This window comes from Sciurus vulgaris (genome assembly GCF_902686455.1).
Source record: "Sciurus vulgaris genome assembly, chromosome: 1".
NCBI classification, from domain to species: Eukaryota; Metazoa; Chordata; class Mammalia; order Rodentia; family Sciuridae; genus Sciurus; species Sciurus vulgaris.
Window position 1 is genome coordinate 120,586,847 of NC_136461.1, and position 17,405 is coordinate 120,604,251.

The window sequence follows — 17,405 nt, forward strand, 5'->3', positions numbered from 1 at the left end:
GAAACAAATAAAAATTAGCACATCTTAACAAACAGGATATAAAATGTGAGGACAGCAACATCTAACAATTTATCTAATTATAATAACTATGAATGGATTAAGCTAGATAATTAAAATGAAGAAGCTCTCAGACTGAATATTAATAATCTTTTAATTCAATTCACTATTTTAAAATGCATATGAAAATAATGTGACACAGAACGGTTAAAATCAGAGAAATTGAAATAGTATTAAGGCAAATGCGGAGAAAAGAAGGCTAATATATATCACTAATAGCATAAAAGATATTCAAAGTGAAAACCACTAAGGGACTTATAATACTGATTAAATAGTTCACCAGGAAGATTTTCCATTCATAAATTTATAAGGTCTAACAGCATAGCTTCAAACTGGACTATGCGAAAAAAAAAAATGATAAAACTACCAAGAGAAATTGGCAAACAATCACAAAAGGAGACATTAAAACATTTCTTTTGGAAACTGACTAATCAAGTAATCGAAGGACAAATAGAGCTTACATGTATCATAATAATGATAAGCTTGACTTGAACTCTACCCTTTGTAAGGAAAATGTTTATTCCTTTGACCTCAAAAAGATACCTCAGCATTGAAAATATATATTCATGTATCACACTGCAATAAAGTAAGAAATTAATCAAAAGAGAAAAGTAGACAAACCCTCCTCCATTCTTCATGGATGTGGTTATTTATCTAAAAAACATTTATATAGAACTTACTATATGTTAGCCATTATTCTAAGAACTTCCAAGTATTTACTCATTCAATCTTTATAACAATTGTTTGAGGTAGTGCTGTTATTCCTTACATTTTACAAATAAGGAAATTTGGGGTACAAAAAAATTGGGCAATTTTTCCAAAGTTATATAGCTGATAATTGAGTGGTACAAACCCAAGGACTGTGAATCCAGGGTCTGAGCACTTGATTCCTATATTAAACTTATTCTCTTAATATACATATCTAAATAAACTGTGTGTAAAAGAAAAAAAATAAAAATGTGTTTTAGATCTTAAGCACATATCAAAACTAAAGAGGGACATCCAAAGAAGTTTTCAGAAAAAAAAGTATGTATTTACTGAAAAATAACAAATGAAGATTTTAATTCAAGAAGCTGGGAATTAATTAATAAACCCAGGAAAAGTAGCACTCAATAATAATAAGAGAAAACTAATTAAAATGTGAAAGTATAAAAAAACTAAAACAATAGAAATGTTATCTTTTAAAGTTTGTATCTTTGAAGAGATTAGTGTATAAATGAAATCTTTAACACTTATGATCAACAAAAATCAGAAGACCACAACAAGCAAAAAAAAAGTAGGAAAAAGGATAAAAGAACAGATATAGATAAAACATCTATAAAAGCAACCCTTGAGCAAGGCACAGTGGTGCACGCTTGAAATCCCAGTGTCTCAGGAGGCTAAGACAGGAGGATTGTGAGTTCAAAGCCAGCCTCAGCAATGGCAAGGTGCTAAGCAACTCAGTGAGATCCTGTCTCTAAACAAAATAACAAAAAAAAAAAATCAATCCCTTAAGCAATTTTATACTAACCTATTTGAAAAAGTATAAAATATTTGTAGGACACATATGACATATATTTTTACATGTATGTATATAACTATATATCGGTATATAAATATAAATCATATACATATATATATAATTACACTAGGAAGAAATAGGAAATTTATTAGAATGATGACCCTAAAAAATGGAAATGGTAGTAGTGAAAACAACTTAAGAAGCAGAGCATAGAAAAGGTGTGATATTTCCCTGGTATTTAAAGAGGTTGCTAATTGCGAACCTCAGGTACCAAAAATAGATAAAGTGGGAAAAGATAATTATCAACCAATAATGGATAGATGAAAAAATAGCAAACTGAATTCAACAGTGTATAAAAAGACCAACTAGCTAGGGTTAGTCTTAAAAACATATGAAGGCGCCAACATTAGAAAGATCTATTAATGTAATTCCCCCCTAACCAATTAAAGAATAAAAAGCATACAATTATATCAATGGATGCAGAAAAGGAACTAGCTGAAAATTTAACAGCTCATTCATGATAAACTTGCAAACAAGCTAGGAACAGAAAGGAACTTCCTTCATCTGATAAAAGTTATCTGCCAGAGATCTATAACAAGCACCACAGCTAATGATGAATGAAATGTGAGAGGCATTTAAATGAAAATCCGGGAAAAGAAAAAAATACCTCCATAACTGCTAGTATTCAATATTATACTTCACCAGCAAATGAAGGAAGTCAAAATAAATAAGAGGTGTAAAAATCAGAAAGGAAGAAACATAACTGTCAAAATGTACAGACGATGTAATCATCAATTTATTTTCTCCTCTTCAGAAAAAAGCTCTCTGCACTCCAGAGTTTTCAGTCTATTTCAGACAAAATTCATCCTGTTTCAGAAAAACATATAAAAATAATAATCACATTTTTAACAAATAATCAACCATTTTGCAGTTCACAATTCCCCTATCACGGTTTTCTTCCCCTTCTTATGGATTTCTACTTCATTCTATCTCAAATTTCAATATTTTGCATATTTATATAAAGAAAAAAATAACTGTGAGAAGGACCAGTTGACAAATGAGGCCCAAGATTAGTGGATTATTTCAAGGTCTTGCTAAGACCTGCTGCCCACTTTACACCTTCCTTCGGCTGCTCCCTGAGGGATTGCAAATGGTTCTACTGAGGTTACTACTGGCCCTTCTCAAACAGTGATAAATATACTATGGAGTCATCTCTCAGCTGTGGGACTCTGACTCTTAATGGCATATTAGCCATTAATACTTCCAATTTCTCAGGGTAAATGTTTGAGGACCTTGAAAGACAGTATGTGGAGTGGACTGAATGTCAGCTACCACGCCATGCTCCTCATTCTCTCAGTGTACTTGACTTGTCAGGATACCACAATGAACTGTCTCACTTTCATGTCTCTATTTCCCAGAACACTGGGATTTAGAAAGGGAATTTTTCCTGCTTTTTGAGTCTCTAAGAGAAAGTCATAAACTGGGCACCAGAACTCCAGAACTACCGAAGAGCCCAAATCCCAGGGGAACCTGGTGGGTTTGATATCTGATTCTCCCCCCAGGTTTGGAAAGCTCTGTGTTGGGTTCACCTTATGTAAGGCTGCGTCCGCTGAGTGACTCAAGGCTGGGAGAGAAACACAGGGCTTCAGGAATGACTCCAGTGGAGGCTGCCCTTCTGATTCTCCTCAGAGTCAGGGACTCAGCTGTTCCAAGGTAGTACCCAGTCATATCCAGATTCTACAAAGCCAGCAGAACTGGCATGCCGTATAGAGGCCGTATCCCTAGTTTCATTTACGTTCCATGTAGTTGGCATGTGAGACCTGATCAATGAGTGTTTGTTGAGGAATAAATAAGTGAATGAGTCATAGTTCTTAGAATATTCAAATTGAAGAGAACTGAGATAGATCCTCAGTCCTTGGGACAGAGAGGCATTGTAGTGTGAGAGACTTGCCTAATGAGGCTGTATACTTACACATGGTTGGGTTTGGAGGCTCTGTCTATAATAGGCAAGAGGTCCTCTTCAGACCCTGAACAGGGCAGGACCATGTCATGATGCAAAAGCTTTGTTCCTTTGGGAAACCTCAGAATCTCTGGGTTGATGAGTCCCTTTATAATGAGATCCCCAGACATCATGGTGTCTGGATGTTGCTATTTCTGCCTTGGGGACCATCACTGTGACTTGAGGAAGGAACCCCAGAGGTCCTCTCTGACAGTCTGCAATCCAGACTTAAACAGGGCTCTTAGGAAGCACAGGAGAGCTCAGTGTGCTTTCCCTGTGTTTGTTATTCCTAGACCTGACTAATAGGGGCAAGCAATTAACTGAAAGACCCTGGTGAGTTCCATATTTTTCTTCTAGTCCTTCTCTTTGAAAGACTCCCTGTGTGTTATACCCACCATGGTACAATAGGACTTCAGGAAATAATGGGTTTGAACCTTATTCTCCTGGATCTGGAAGGAGTCTCAGCCCTGCCCAGTGAGCTGTAAGTCCCATTCGATGACTTTACGAAGCAAGGATTCTTGTTCTGTACCTGGATGTGGCCTTATGACCCCTGACTCATGATGTATCACCTTTTCTTTTTCTTTTCTTTCCTGAGAATATTGACAAGTGAGGATAATGACTATACAGTTGTACTTCAAAATTTAGACATCAAAAAACATAAATACTAAAAAAAAAATCACATAGAAAAGGTGTAGTCTTAGAGAATCTCAGACAGCTTTTGAGTGGCTTAATTGGTCAATTTACCCCAGAATATTATCTTCCTGATGTAGCTTTGAGTGATCCAGGGGAATTGGAAACATCTAGATCTGTCCCCACACTATCTCATGCCTAATAAATGGGCCTGGAGGCAGGTAGTAGAATATCTGACTCTGGTTAAATGAACCTCAATTTCCCACTTTTTATGGAAAGGGTATTTTCTCTGAGCATAGACATTCCCTCAATTTTCTCCATTTCCTGTCCCATACATTAACAAGAAGTCAAGAAGACAGGTCAGCGAACTGATGTATCAGTGTATAAGCGCAGTGTTGAAGTGGGAGATCCTGGACACAGGGATTCATGTAGAATTTCTGTGGGGCTGGAGGGAATGCTAGAATGACTTAACTATGCCAATCAACATCCAGATCCTTCCCCCAATTCTTGGGATTCTCTCCTTTAAGTTGTCTTTCTTTCCCTACCATCTCCTTCTCCTCATGTCTGTAAAGGATGGGAAAACTTCCTCTAAATGGCAAGTTGCCACACCAGCATTAGCTGGATGAAGACTACCTTTTACCCCTGAAAGCCAGGCTTGAGGTAAAAGTATCAATTTATCATTCCATGTAAAATATAGAAGATAAAACAATGGCCTAAAACATTCAGATTTTGTAATGTCCTGGATACCATTTATTAATAGCATCTCCAAGCCAGTCTCTGCTAAATGGCTTATATAGGCATATTCTCATGGGATTCTCACATTAACCCTCTCTGGTAGATATCAGTAATGCTTTCATCTCACAGGTGAGAAAACTGAGGACTAAACATTTCCAAGTTCCTATGTGACATAACTATCAGGAAACATTTCCAAAGTCACATGTGAAATAGCTGTAGGTTGATTCAATTCCAGATAACTCCCATTCTTACATATTCAGAATCTGATCAGAATTTCAGAGTTGGATGGGAGATGGATGAGAAAGTAAGGATTAGACTTTTCATCTGCTAGGGATTAGAGAAATTAATAAGAACGGCCATCCATGAACATGAAAGAGAGAGAGAGACAGAAAATAAGACACACTCAAGCAGATTCCAGAGCTGTGAGGAGTTGGGGATGAGGAAGACAGGTGAAGAGGGGGAAGAAATGTAATGTATTGTTTTCCTGTATAAGAACTGAGCTTGGCAATTTACACACAGTAATTCACATAATCTCCATAGCAACCGTATGGAATATGTATTATTATTCTATTTTATAGGTGAGCAACTGGAGACAAATGAATTGAGCAAAGAAAATAAGGCATCTTCCTATTTACACTGGGATTAAAGCTAGAGGTTACTATAAACTTAAATATTTTGTTGTTTTTAATCACTGTTGTCTTATAGTCGCTAGTATTTCAAAGTTTCAGAGCCTTTATTGTGCTTAATTGGAGATTAGAAAGTAGAAGCAGAAACTCCCCTTCACATAGAGAGGAGTCTGAGGTATTAAAACAAGTGATGCATCATGTACAACCTCAAGAACAGGATCCTAATTAGAATAAGTTATATTCCATGTATGTATAATATGTCAAAATGCACTCTATTGTCATGTATATCTAAAAAGAACAAATAATAAAAAATATTTAAAAAGAAAAGAGTCTGGTATGGTGATAAGGATAAGATGCTATAATTGTAGAGTATGATTAACTCAAATCTTTGCATCAAGGTTCCCAAACACCAACTAACCAATCAACACCCCCAAAGAAGAATAAATATGCATGCAGTTATAAAGTCTTAAATAAATTTAATGGTATGAAGATGGACTTAAATATAAGGACTTCATCTCTCTAGAAATTGGTGAAGTGTGATACTAATATATTTATGGAACTTAGTCACTAATTTGTACAGTTTTTTTTTTTTTTGCCTTATATAATATGGTTGGCAACTGTAAAACTGCTTAAAAGTAACAAAACAACTCTTTCTGGGGTTAAGTTTTACTCTTTTAACTATTGCATTCAGCATATACGTAATAGACATAAATTAGACAGTGCTAAACTGGTTCACATAATCCCACTGGCTCAGGAGTAAAACATCTTTTGATATCACCATTATCCCTTGTGGCAGACAACTCTCTCTTATCTCTACAAAATGTTTACATTTGTCCTGTTGAACCACAGCTATTCAAAGAACATCAAATAAATTAGAAAAATAATAGAATCATAACCCACCAAATCCAGGTCTCTGATTCCCAAAACCCATACTTTTCCTTGTTCTACTCCAATTATTTATTTAAAATACTGATTTTCCTCTGAAGACAAAAGTAGAACATGTAGAAAAGAAGAAAAGATGAAAACAGAATCACTCATGTTCTTGAAGTACACAGCCCAATACATTAGCCAATAATCAGTTGTAGTTACAGAGCACTTGAAATGTGGATAGTCTGAAATGTTATGGGCTGTAAGCATAAAATGCGTACCATATTTCAAAGACTTAACTTGAAAAGAAGAGTGCAAAATATCCTATCAATAGTCTTTACATTGATTACATATTGAAATAATAGTTTATATGAATTGGGTTAGAGCATATTGTTAAAATGAATTTTAGTTTTTTTTTATCTTTAATGTGGATATTAGAAAATTTGAAATTACATATGTGGCTTACACCATATTTCTATTGTGCAGTGCTGATATATAATATATAGGAAAAGTCTTTCTTCCTATGCATTCAAACAAATTAAAAATTGTGATTGCTTTATTAAAAAAAAAAAAACAAAAACAAAAAAAAAACGTGATGTCTGGAAACCATAGGTCAGAAGCAAGATTGAAAAGGGAGTTGATTGTGGACCACAGAATGTTCTGGGTCCACACATTGTACTCTCTTCAAGAGGGAAAAAGACGCAGTATCTCCTCTCACTGCCTTACTACAGATATTAATATATTTTGATTTTTAATGTGAGAGGAGGCAGTGTTTCACATCTTGATTTACCAAATGAAAGCCCTTTGGAACAAAGTTGGAGGGGTCTTTTGCTTACCAGGAGTGTGCCTCACATATGATTTGTCCCTGGCTTGCACTCACTCTTTAAATGTGTCTTTCTGCTGTGGGCCTCTGAGACGCTGCTGGTCCAAACCAGATGAGTTTGGGTGGAGATCCATGGCTGTGCACACTCATTCTAGTTCCTTCTCCAATTCCCATCTACTTCTAGCCAAGTTAATTAAGGGTTTCTAGTACCCCTTTTACATTTTTACTCTTTCCTCAGCTCTCTACTGAATGTTGCTCCAGTCCTAGGACCCTGAGAAACTTTAAAGATCCTTGAGTGCTTGGCCAGTATCTGACGTTCAGTACTTCTGAAACCCAGAGGTACATTCTTTAGGAGTTACTGCACATGGCTGATGACCCTGGACCAGCCTACTGCTTCCAACCTGGACTCTCAGGCTTCCTACTTTATCTCTTTCAGACCCAGATCCTCTTCAATGTCAAGACCCAATTTCACAGTTGTAACAGAGTTTATTTTTGAAGGTTTTTCCATTTTTGGGTGGCATCACAGACTCATCTTCTTCGTGGTACTTTTGGTCTTGTACCTGCTGACTCTTACCAGTAATGCTGTCATCTTGACAGTTATCTACATCAGTCATCAACTTCACACACCCATGTACTTCTTCCTGAGTGTATTGTCCATGTCTGAGACATGTTACACTGTGGCCATCATCCCCCGAATGCTGTCTGGTCTTCTCATGCCCCAACAAACCATCTCCATCCAAGGCTGTGCCACCCAGCTCTTCTTCTATCTCACTTTTGGTGTCAACAACTGCTTCCTGCTCACAGCCATGGGGTATGACCGATATGTGGCCATCTGCAACCCCCTGAGGTATTCTGTCATCATGGGCAAAAGAGCATGTATACAATTGGCAAGTAGATCCTGGACCATTGGCCTGAGCACGGCTATCATTCAGGTGTCTTCTGTCTTCAGCCTTCCCTTCTGTGATGCCAACATCATTTCCCACTTCTTTTGTGACGTCCGGCCCCTAATGAAGCTTGCCTGTGCTGACACCACCATCAAAGAATTTATCACTTTGCTCATTGGTCTCTGTGTCCTTGTTTTGCCCATGGTCTTGATCTTCATCTCCTATGTCCTGATTGTCACCACCATCCTCAAGATGGCATCAGCTGAGGGCCAGAAAAAGGCTTTTGCCACTTGTGCCTCACACCTCACAGTGGTTATTGTTCACTATGGCTGTACCTCCTTCATCTACCTGAAACCCAAATCCCAGAATTCTCTGCAGGACAGACTCATCTCTGTGACATACACTGTTATCACCCCACTGCTGAACCCTGTTGTATACAGCCTGAGGAACAAGGAGGTCAAGGATGCTTTACGCAGAGCTTTGGGAAGAAAGCCCCCTTCTTAGGTGCTGATCAATCTCAATATAGTAATAAAATGCAAAGAGTTTAGTGAGGTGTCACAGTGAGGGAGTCAGTTGGAAAAAAGAAAAAAGATAACATGAGGGCACCAAGTGCCTGTCTGGGAAGCATCTAGGAATGAACAGGATAGAGCAAAACAAAGAAGGAAAATATTAATGAATGAAGAGCTAGAGGGATCTGCCTAAGCTGGATAGATGGGTTTACCAAGCTTGATGAAAATCAAATGAGATAAAGCATGTCTATGTATTGAAAATAGTAAGCATTATTCCTGTTATTCTTGGCACAGAGCATGATAAACCAATAGGGAGGGTAGGGAAAATGTGTAGCATCTTATCACAGGAACTTATGTAAATGGAACCTGCCTCTGTGTGAAAATCAGGGCACTAAAATGAAAGGTTCTCCGTTGTTTATGCATGACACCTCCAATGCTACACTTTATAGTTAACAACAAATTCACTCATTATTTACCTTGTGCCTCTTACTCTGGGTATGAACCCTATACTGCTGTCAGGTGAAAGCTTTCTAGTTTACAAGCTGGTTAAAAGGTTGAATTTTAAGCAGCTTGAGCAAAAACCATAAAAATGTTTCCTTCATCTTTGACAATTAAAAAAGAAGAACCCCTATATTTCATTCCCCAGATACTCTGAGTAGTACAATGGACTCTATTGATATTCTGCCCAGAGCCCCTTTGCAGGGCTGGGGACACCCCTTCTCAGTCAACATGATTCTTAAATGTTAATTGCCCACACCTTCCCTCTTCTATGAAGTCTTGACCTTGCCTGAAAGGTAGAGAAGACCATACAAACCCCACCTCTACAAAGGGCAGCCCATGACGAATGCCTGAGGGATTTAGAAGGTAGAAAAATCCACCTGACTTGCCTCAAGATGAAACCAATTTTAGTGGTCAATGTGAGAAACCTCTATTACACCAGGTTCAAGTCAGACTCCAGTTGAGACCACATCCTTGCTGAGGTCTTCCTTGTCCCTCTCTGTTGTTTCTCCTTTTTTTCTCTGAAGCCACTCCCTGAATCAACCCCTTGTACCCAAGTCCTAGTCTCAGGTTCTGGTTCTAGAGAACCCCACCTCAGCAAGATGGCATCTGTATACACAGGGTGATGACTCAGGCTTCGCTACGAGTGTTCTCTTTGCATCTGTTGCACCTTTAACAGAGCCTGGGACATAAATATTTATGAGAAGAAAGAAGAAAGAAAGATAGTTGTGGGAAGCTAAAATACAATGAGAACTGGCAGACAGCCCTTCCTCTTTTACTTTCATTATTTTAATACTTTCAGTCTATTTGTTCCCCTTTGTGAATCCTGTTTTGGTACCCTGTTTTGGTACACTTGGTCAAAGTTGGCAGTAGGCATCATTTTAAGCACTATATTCATTTAATCCTCACCTTAAATCTAAGGGGTAGGTAGTTTATATTCTTATTTCAACAGGTGAAAAAACTGAGACCTGATGAGATTAAGTAAATTCCTAAAGGTGACTCAATGCATGTGTGTGGTAGAATCAGAATTTAAGCACAAGCAGTGTGATCCCAGAGTCTGTAGTTGCATTATAAGCACACAATGATTATTTTAAACCAGACTTCTCCTTTACAATAAATAACCAAATTATGCTATTTTATACTTCTAGAAGAAGAGATCCCCAAACTAAGTATACACACACACACACACACACACACACACACACACACACACACACACACACATATATATATATATATATATATATATATATATATATATATATAAAATCTTATTAGGGATGTTCTTGGGTACCAGAAATCAGTCTGGACATTCAGAAATTGTATATCATAGTATCCTTTTCTTCCTTGAATATTTTTGTGCATCCTCTCTCCACCCAGACAAATCACAAAGAAGAAAGAAGGAAAAGGAGTCTGAAGTGGATCAAAGGTCATTGGGGAAATGATAGGGCTCAGGATCTGTCAGATTACTAACCTATATACCTATCTTTTCCCATAGTTATTGTTTACACTAACTCTTCCAAGAACTAATAACCTTGAGTAGAACATACTTAAGCAGTGTTATATTGTATACAGAGCACAGGCTTTGGATCCAGAGAGACATGCCTCCCAAATTGTAGGTCCATCATCACACACATGTGTCCTAAGAAGAGTGACTTAAACTGCATGGCATTTTTGTCCTAGCTGCACAATAAGGCTGACATATAAACCTCATAGGGTTACTGAGAGGAGCCAGTAATGTTATGAAATAATATTTCCTAGCACATTCCGAGCTGTTAATATCCATAACCACCCTCAACACACACAACACACACACACACATGCACATTGCTCTAGGTCATTCTGAGATCAACATTAAGTCATCCTTGGCATGCAATTAATGGAAAAGCCCCAGTTTTAACAAGGTAGAATTAGTGAATTCCCTCAGTACTTTGTAAATAGGCTTCTTCTATGGTCCCTGATCCATGTTCCATTTAAAGCAAACTGTTCTTCCAAGGTCTTCTAAGAAATACTTCCTAGATACACCTGCCATGTTAATAAACCAGTCAGCCACCACCTGTCTGCATTTCACCTCCAGATTCTTATCTCCTGTACTTTACTTACTACTAGCTTACCAGATAATTCTCATATTATTTCTTCTTCTCTACTATTTGCCTCAGAGTCACTGTGAGTAGTGCCAGGATTCCTGCTTGCAACATTCCTCTTATGCAGATGAACGAATCCTTACAAAAGCATATGCAATGATTTTCAAATGTAACTTTAATTCATTTGAAAGGACCAGTTACTAAATCCATAATTTTCTTTTTCAGATTTTGTTTTTTCTTTCAATAGGTATACATAGTGTAACTGTTATTATCCAGTTATTATTGCATTGAAGGTCCATGAAATATTTTGAAATTAAAAAGAAGTTTTCACATGCAGAAAACTCGGACACACTAGCTCCAAGCTACAGGAATAGGGTGGGACACAGTGCAGGAGGGGACATGACTTTAGGAATCTCAGATTTGTTGTGAGTGCCATTCAGGGCCTTGAAAGTCTCTCATTGACAATTCCAAAGTATCATTGGGAATTTTATGCCTGGAATCCTAAGCTAAATTGGATATCATGAATAAACACTATAATAATTACTGGAATCTGGTCCCCAAATAAAGTGATATGTGGAACTAGAAGAGGTTATAGCAGGTTCTTTTCATTTTTTTGCAAGTTTTGTTTCCATAGTCACTGTATGTGTGTGTGTGTGTGTGTGTGTGTGTGTGTTTTCATTTCTTTCTAGCACCAAATCCCGATATATTTATGGTTGATGGCAGGGCTTCTCATGTATCTCTCATGCGCAATTTAAAACAATACTACCAACTTCACAGGGTCATTTGGAGGATTGAGACAAAATATGTGAAAATATTCAATAAATTTAGTAGCTGTTGAAGCTAAATACCTTTCCTTTTCATCAGGCACCACTTTTTTATATCATCAACCCAGTTCCCCATTTCAAAATCTTTCCAATTGCTCCAAAGCAATAACATCATAAAGCATTTAGCTGTTTTGCCCAGCCCTACTCCTTTCCTGCTGAGATCCCATGGCTACCAATCTTCTAATGATATATTATTAATACAGAAATAATTTTTGATTCATCTGTTACAATAGGAAGTTATGTATATTTGCAAATAATCAGGGAGTTGACTGAATGAACCTGATAAGAGTAGTTTATAAAATGATTGGTTCTTTGCTCTCTCTTGATCCACAGATTGATTCAGGTACAAGCTCTATTGATCTTCTTCAAATGTCTCTCACATCCATCCCTTCTCTCTGGGATGACTGCCACCCCTCTAGATCAATCCCAATTATCTCTGTTACATCAGCCACCTAGCTGGTTTCCCTGCCTCTTCTCACCAATCTCAAATCCATTTGCACACTGCTGCCAGATCAATCTACCAACTCAGTGCTGGGTATGTCTTTTTCAAGGAAGGAAGGAAAATCACTGGACAGATAGGAAGAGGCCACAGGGTGAGTGTAGTGTAGAAGTTCACTCCTTTAAGAGATCAATTTCTAAGGAAACTGAAGTCCATGAACAGAAGGGATAAGTGAGAATCACTTGAGAGGTCCTTATAAGTGGTAAGATCCAAAAACTCTTAAAAAGCTTTGTAACCTCATCTCACTTTACTTACACAATGTAATTTCCCATGATCAGTCTGAGTCTAATCAAGGACTAACTGTAGCATTCATATCAGTTTATTATGGTTTTCTATTACCTGCAACTAAACTGTGAGCTTCTTAAAAGTTGGTGCAACATCTTATTCACTCCTGTATGTCCAACAACTTGCACAGGGTCTGGCATATGATAATTCCTAAAGAATGGATGGGCACAGATAAGCACCTCATGTTAAGGTGCTTGCTAAGGAAGGAATAAACTAACTCATGGAGAGTTTTCAATGGAAAGTAAATTTGGAGCTGGGTCTTGACAGACTAGTAGAAGTTTACCTAATGGAGGGAAGAAGAGAATGCTGGGTAAAGAGAATAGTGTTCAAAGGCTCATCTCTGTTTCCTGGCCCCAAAGAGAGAATCTCTGGGCCTAGACTGCACTTTCAATCCTGAATGACAGAGGAAAACACAAGTAGTGGGAACTGTCCTCCATAGGACCATGAATGTATTTGACTACTTTTATTCCAAAGTTAATTATAATGCATAGAATTCCTGCCTAGAAGTAGAAGGTCCTAAGCTTCCTGAGATCCAAGACACTATAGCTGTAGGCTTAAGCTGCATAGATTTGTCATTATGGATTTCCAAGGCCTATCGGAAAAAAAGAAAAAAAAACCCAATGTGCTTATTCAAGTGAGTAAAACTTGAACAAATTAACCAGTTTTCTTCAACTGTTTATTTCTACTTGAAGCAAAAACTTCTAGGCTCTCAAAGCACTAACTTGACAATTGGGTAAATGAGCCTTACACATAATGAGACCTCCAGATACCTGCTGCTTGCATCCTCCCAGACTCAGGGTGGCTCTCGCAATGTCTTTAGGGAGTGACTCCCAGAAGGTCAACTGCTGATCCTTAGAGAGCATCTTTCCTGGCTTCAAAGACTCTTCCACACAAGAATGCCTGATTACCAAGCCTAACCACACTCCTATGAGAGTGTGTTTCTCCCCTGCCTGCCTGGCCTCAAACCCATCATAGTCCTCTTGCTCACCCTGCTCTTCCCTGCACCTTCACACTGTGACTAAGGGAGCCCAACATTTCAATCTTTCCTCCTTGGCCTCCTCCAGCCAGCTCTCCTTTTGTGCTTCAGGACTGGGCAGAGTCATGTAAGTGCTCTTAAAAAAAGGGGATGAAATAAAGTTTGTTACTCATGAGTTGACTTAGGATGTGTTCCTACCCTTGATCTCCTTTGAAGAAGCATAGGCTTTCAAGGGGGAGAGGATGCTAATCATGCCATGGTAGCCATTCTTCTACCTCAAGATAGACTTCAGCCAAATCAGATAATCTAACCCAAGCATCTCTCAATAGGATCTCTACTGGTATTTGGGATAGAAAAATTCTTCCTTGGGAAGGACAATTGCATGTACTGCAGGACATTTAGCATCACTGATTGCCAGTAGCACCCTTGTGGATCATCATAACAATCAAAGCTCTACCAGGCATTTCTGATATCACTGAAAAAGTGGCATACCACTCCACAGCGGGACTACTGCCTAATTTCTGCTCAGAGACCTCACAGAAGATAAACTGTCCTATTCCACATATTTTAGTGTCAAGTGATTTTCTCTTTTGGAAAATATTTTCTACTACAACTTTACTCTCTTTTAACATTCTTAGTGTAAATGATAAACAGCTGGTCATCAACTCCTGTTAAATAGGTTTTTATAAACTTGAAGAAAGTCTCCATGCCTCCTAACCTTCATCGCTGATATGATTTACTTTATGTAAAAAGTCACTTTCTGAATATGCATAAGCAAATCAGAATATAATTTAAATACCCTACAGGAGGTTACTGTTAAAAGAGACAAAAATACAAAATATTACATAAATTGCACTGATCCCTATCCTTCAACAAAATGATGTATTCTTATTGTAGTTTTTTTTTTTTTTTTTTTTTTTTTTTTTTTTTTTGCATTCAGAGGCTGCTTTTACTTTGGGTGAGGGACACTTGAATTTGCTGCATCTTTCCTGATACAATTGTTTACCTCTGCAGAGTAGGTGTATTCTACTCCCAAAGTTGTATTGGCTGTAAATTTGCTTTTTAGTTTAGGGAAGGTAAAGATGTAGCATAGTTTATAACATACATGAATCAGTGCTGTGAACTGTCAGCAGACTTCCATCATTCAGACAGCAGCTGGGAGAGGTTGGTGGTTGGTTAAGATTTGCCTTTTTCTTCTTGAAAACAAGATGAACCTTCCTGCATTTTCTTTGCCTCTATTTCCTAAAGGATGTGGATTTGCAAGAGGGATGATTCATAGTCTCAAAAGGAAAGAACTTTCTAGTCCATCCCTAAATAATCGTTTCCAATCATCTAATTCATGCATAATTCTGAGCTAGTGAGATACGAAAAGACGTAAGAGGTATTATAAAATCTTTACATGAGAAGACACTGCAAGGATGCGGGTATAAAATAATCCAAATAAACATGAGAACATTGGATTTTAGGGAGGACTGAAAATTTACATTGATCTATGAAGAATGGAGAAGAATTATGTAAATGGAGGAAGGCCTTCCATATGTGAGGGAGGAAGAGTAAGAGAGAAGTAGGAACATGCACTGCTATACCTTGAGAAAAGAGTTTATCCAATCCTCGAATGTGTAGGAAATCAAAACAGAGGACCACAGAGCAAAAAATGTTAAGTAAATTCAGAAATTAACTTGAATCCACTATGAAATGTGTCCCCAGATTTACAGCTGAGAACTAAATTCAATCAATTTCAGAAATGTGCTTAAACTACTTTACTGGAACTATATAACTTTTATTCTTTGCACTTCAGATTTTGACTACTCAATGAAGAGAGAAAACTACACTCTCATCACTGAGTTTACTTTCCAAGGTTTCTCCAGTTTCCATGAGCACCAGATCACTCTTTTTGTGGTGTTCCTTATGCTATACATCTTAACTCTAGCAGGCAATGTCATCATTGTGACCATCATACAAACTGATCGTCATCTTCACACACCGATGTACTTCTTCCTGAGCATGCTATCCACTTCAGAGACCATATATACATTGGTTATTCTCCCAAGGATGCTATCCAGTCTTGTGGGTATGAGTCAATTCATATCATTGGCAGGTTGTGCCACACAGATGTTCTTTTTTGTAACCTTTGGAATTACTAACTGCTTCCTGCTCACAGCAATGGGGTACGACCGCTATGTGGCCATCTGCAATCCCCTGAGATACACAATCATCATGAGCAAGAGGGTGTGCTTCCAGCTGGTGGGAGGGGCCTGCAGCATTGGCCTAGTTGTAGCAATGACACAGGTGTCAGCTGTGTTCAGACTGCCCTTCTGTGCCTCTAAGGTGGCCCACTTCTTCTGTGACATCCGACCTGTAATGAAGCTCTCCTGCATTGACACCACTGTTAATGAGATCCTGACTTTAATCATCAGTGTTTTGGTGCTTGTTGTACCTATGGGCCTGGTCTTCATCTCCTATGTCCTCATCATCTCCACCATCCTCAAGATTGCTTCAGCTGAGGGCCGGAAGAAGGCCTTTGCCACCTGTGCCTCCCACCTCACAGTGGTCATTGTCCACTATGGCTGTGCCTCTATTGCCTACCTCAAGCCCAAGTCAGAGAACACCAGGGATGAAGACCAGCTCATCTCTGTGACCTACACTGTCATCACGCCCCTCCTGAACCCAGTGGTCTACACCCTGAGGAACAAAGAGGTCAAGGATGCTCTGTACAGGGCTATCTGCAGGAAACTCTCCTGACAACTTATGAAGAGTTCTCCCAAGGCTCTTGACATCCACTCCAGGTGGGAATATGAGGATGAGTGTCACATACACTTGACCCCTAGAGACCTGCCCCTATGACAGGAACCAAGGAAAATAGCAGAATCATGCAAGTGGGAATTTGAAAACCTTCAAATAAAGCCCCCAAATAAAGCATGGGCCTGCTTTGTGGATAAATAGATAAAGAAAGATAAGATCAACCTGAAGAAAAGATCAGGAAGGAATAAGGGTTGAGGGTTTTGACCTTTTGATTTCCTTGTGAATTTCCACCTAACAAAGGCAAAAAAACAGAACCCAGACTCACTTTAAATTGTTTCATACAGTCTTTTCCTTCTTAAGATCATAAGGATTTCTCAGACAGGAATCCATGTTGGAACCCATTTATACATGACATACCAAGTAGTAAGCCACAGGGCAGGCAGGGAGGATAACCTCAGGATGGCAAAGCCTAGATTAAATGGATTTCCTGTCCTAGCTGCATTAATTCTTCCCAGGTTCTAGTATGGCTTATTGAAGTCAGTGACTAGGGACAGTTTAATTAGAGATCCTAGCCAAGTACCTATCTCATCAGCCATAATGATAGTCTTTTGAGGGCACAATCCAAGATCCTCCTGGGTCAGTTCAGCTGCCATTATTACACAAAGCATATAATGGGCAAGAATGATGAACGAGGCTGTGTACTGCATCTAGGGGAAATAAAGAGGAAAAAGCCCTATTGCCTGGATCCAAGAAGCTAAATTCTAGTGGCAAAGATATATATAAAAGCATGGTTTCAATACTTTGTCTTACATGATATACACAAAAAATTAAAAGAAAACTAAGAGAGCTATTGGTTAGGAGGAAAG

The 17,405-nt window shown here is 38.3% G+C and overlaps 1 protein-coding gene across 3 annotated transcripts in view; it reads left to right on the top strand.

The window, feature by feature from the left end:
- Positions 1 to 16,539, top strand: part of LOC306638957 (olfactory receptor 10J1) — a gene marked incomplete at both ends in the record, with an annotated part of 51,245 nt that extends 34,706 nt beyond the window's left edge. The window contains 2 exons of one of the 3 annotated variants that reach the window (XM_079102405.1): positions 7,691 to 7,752; positions 15,666 to 16,539. In XM_079102405.1, the coding sequence (XP_078958531.1) occupies positions 7,691 to 7,752; positions 15,666 to 16,539 (936 nt within the window). Of the gene's footprint in view, positions 1 to 7,690; positions 7,753 to 15,665 lie in introns of those variants that run through there. The other 2 variants (XM_079102407.1, XM_079102406.1) reach the window with 2 other exon arrangements.
- Between the last annotated feature and the right edge of the window lie 866 nt (positions 16,540 to 17,405).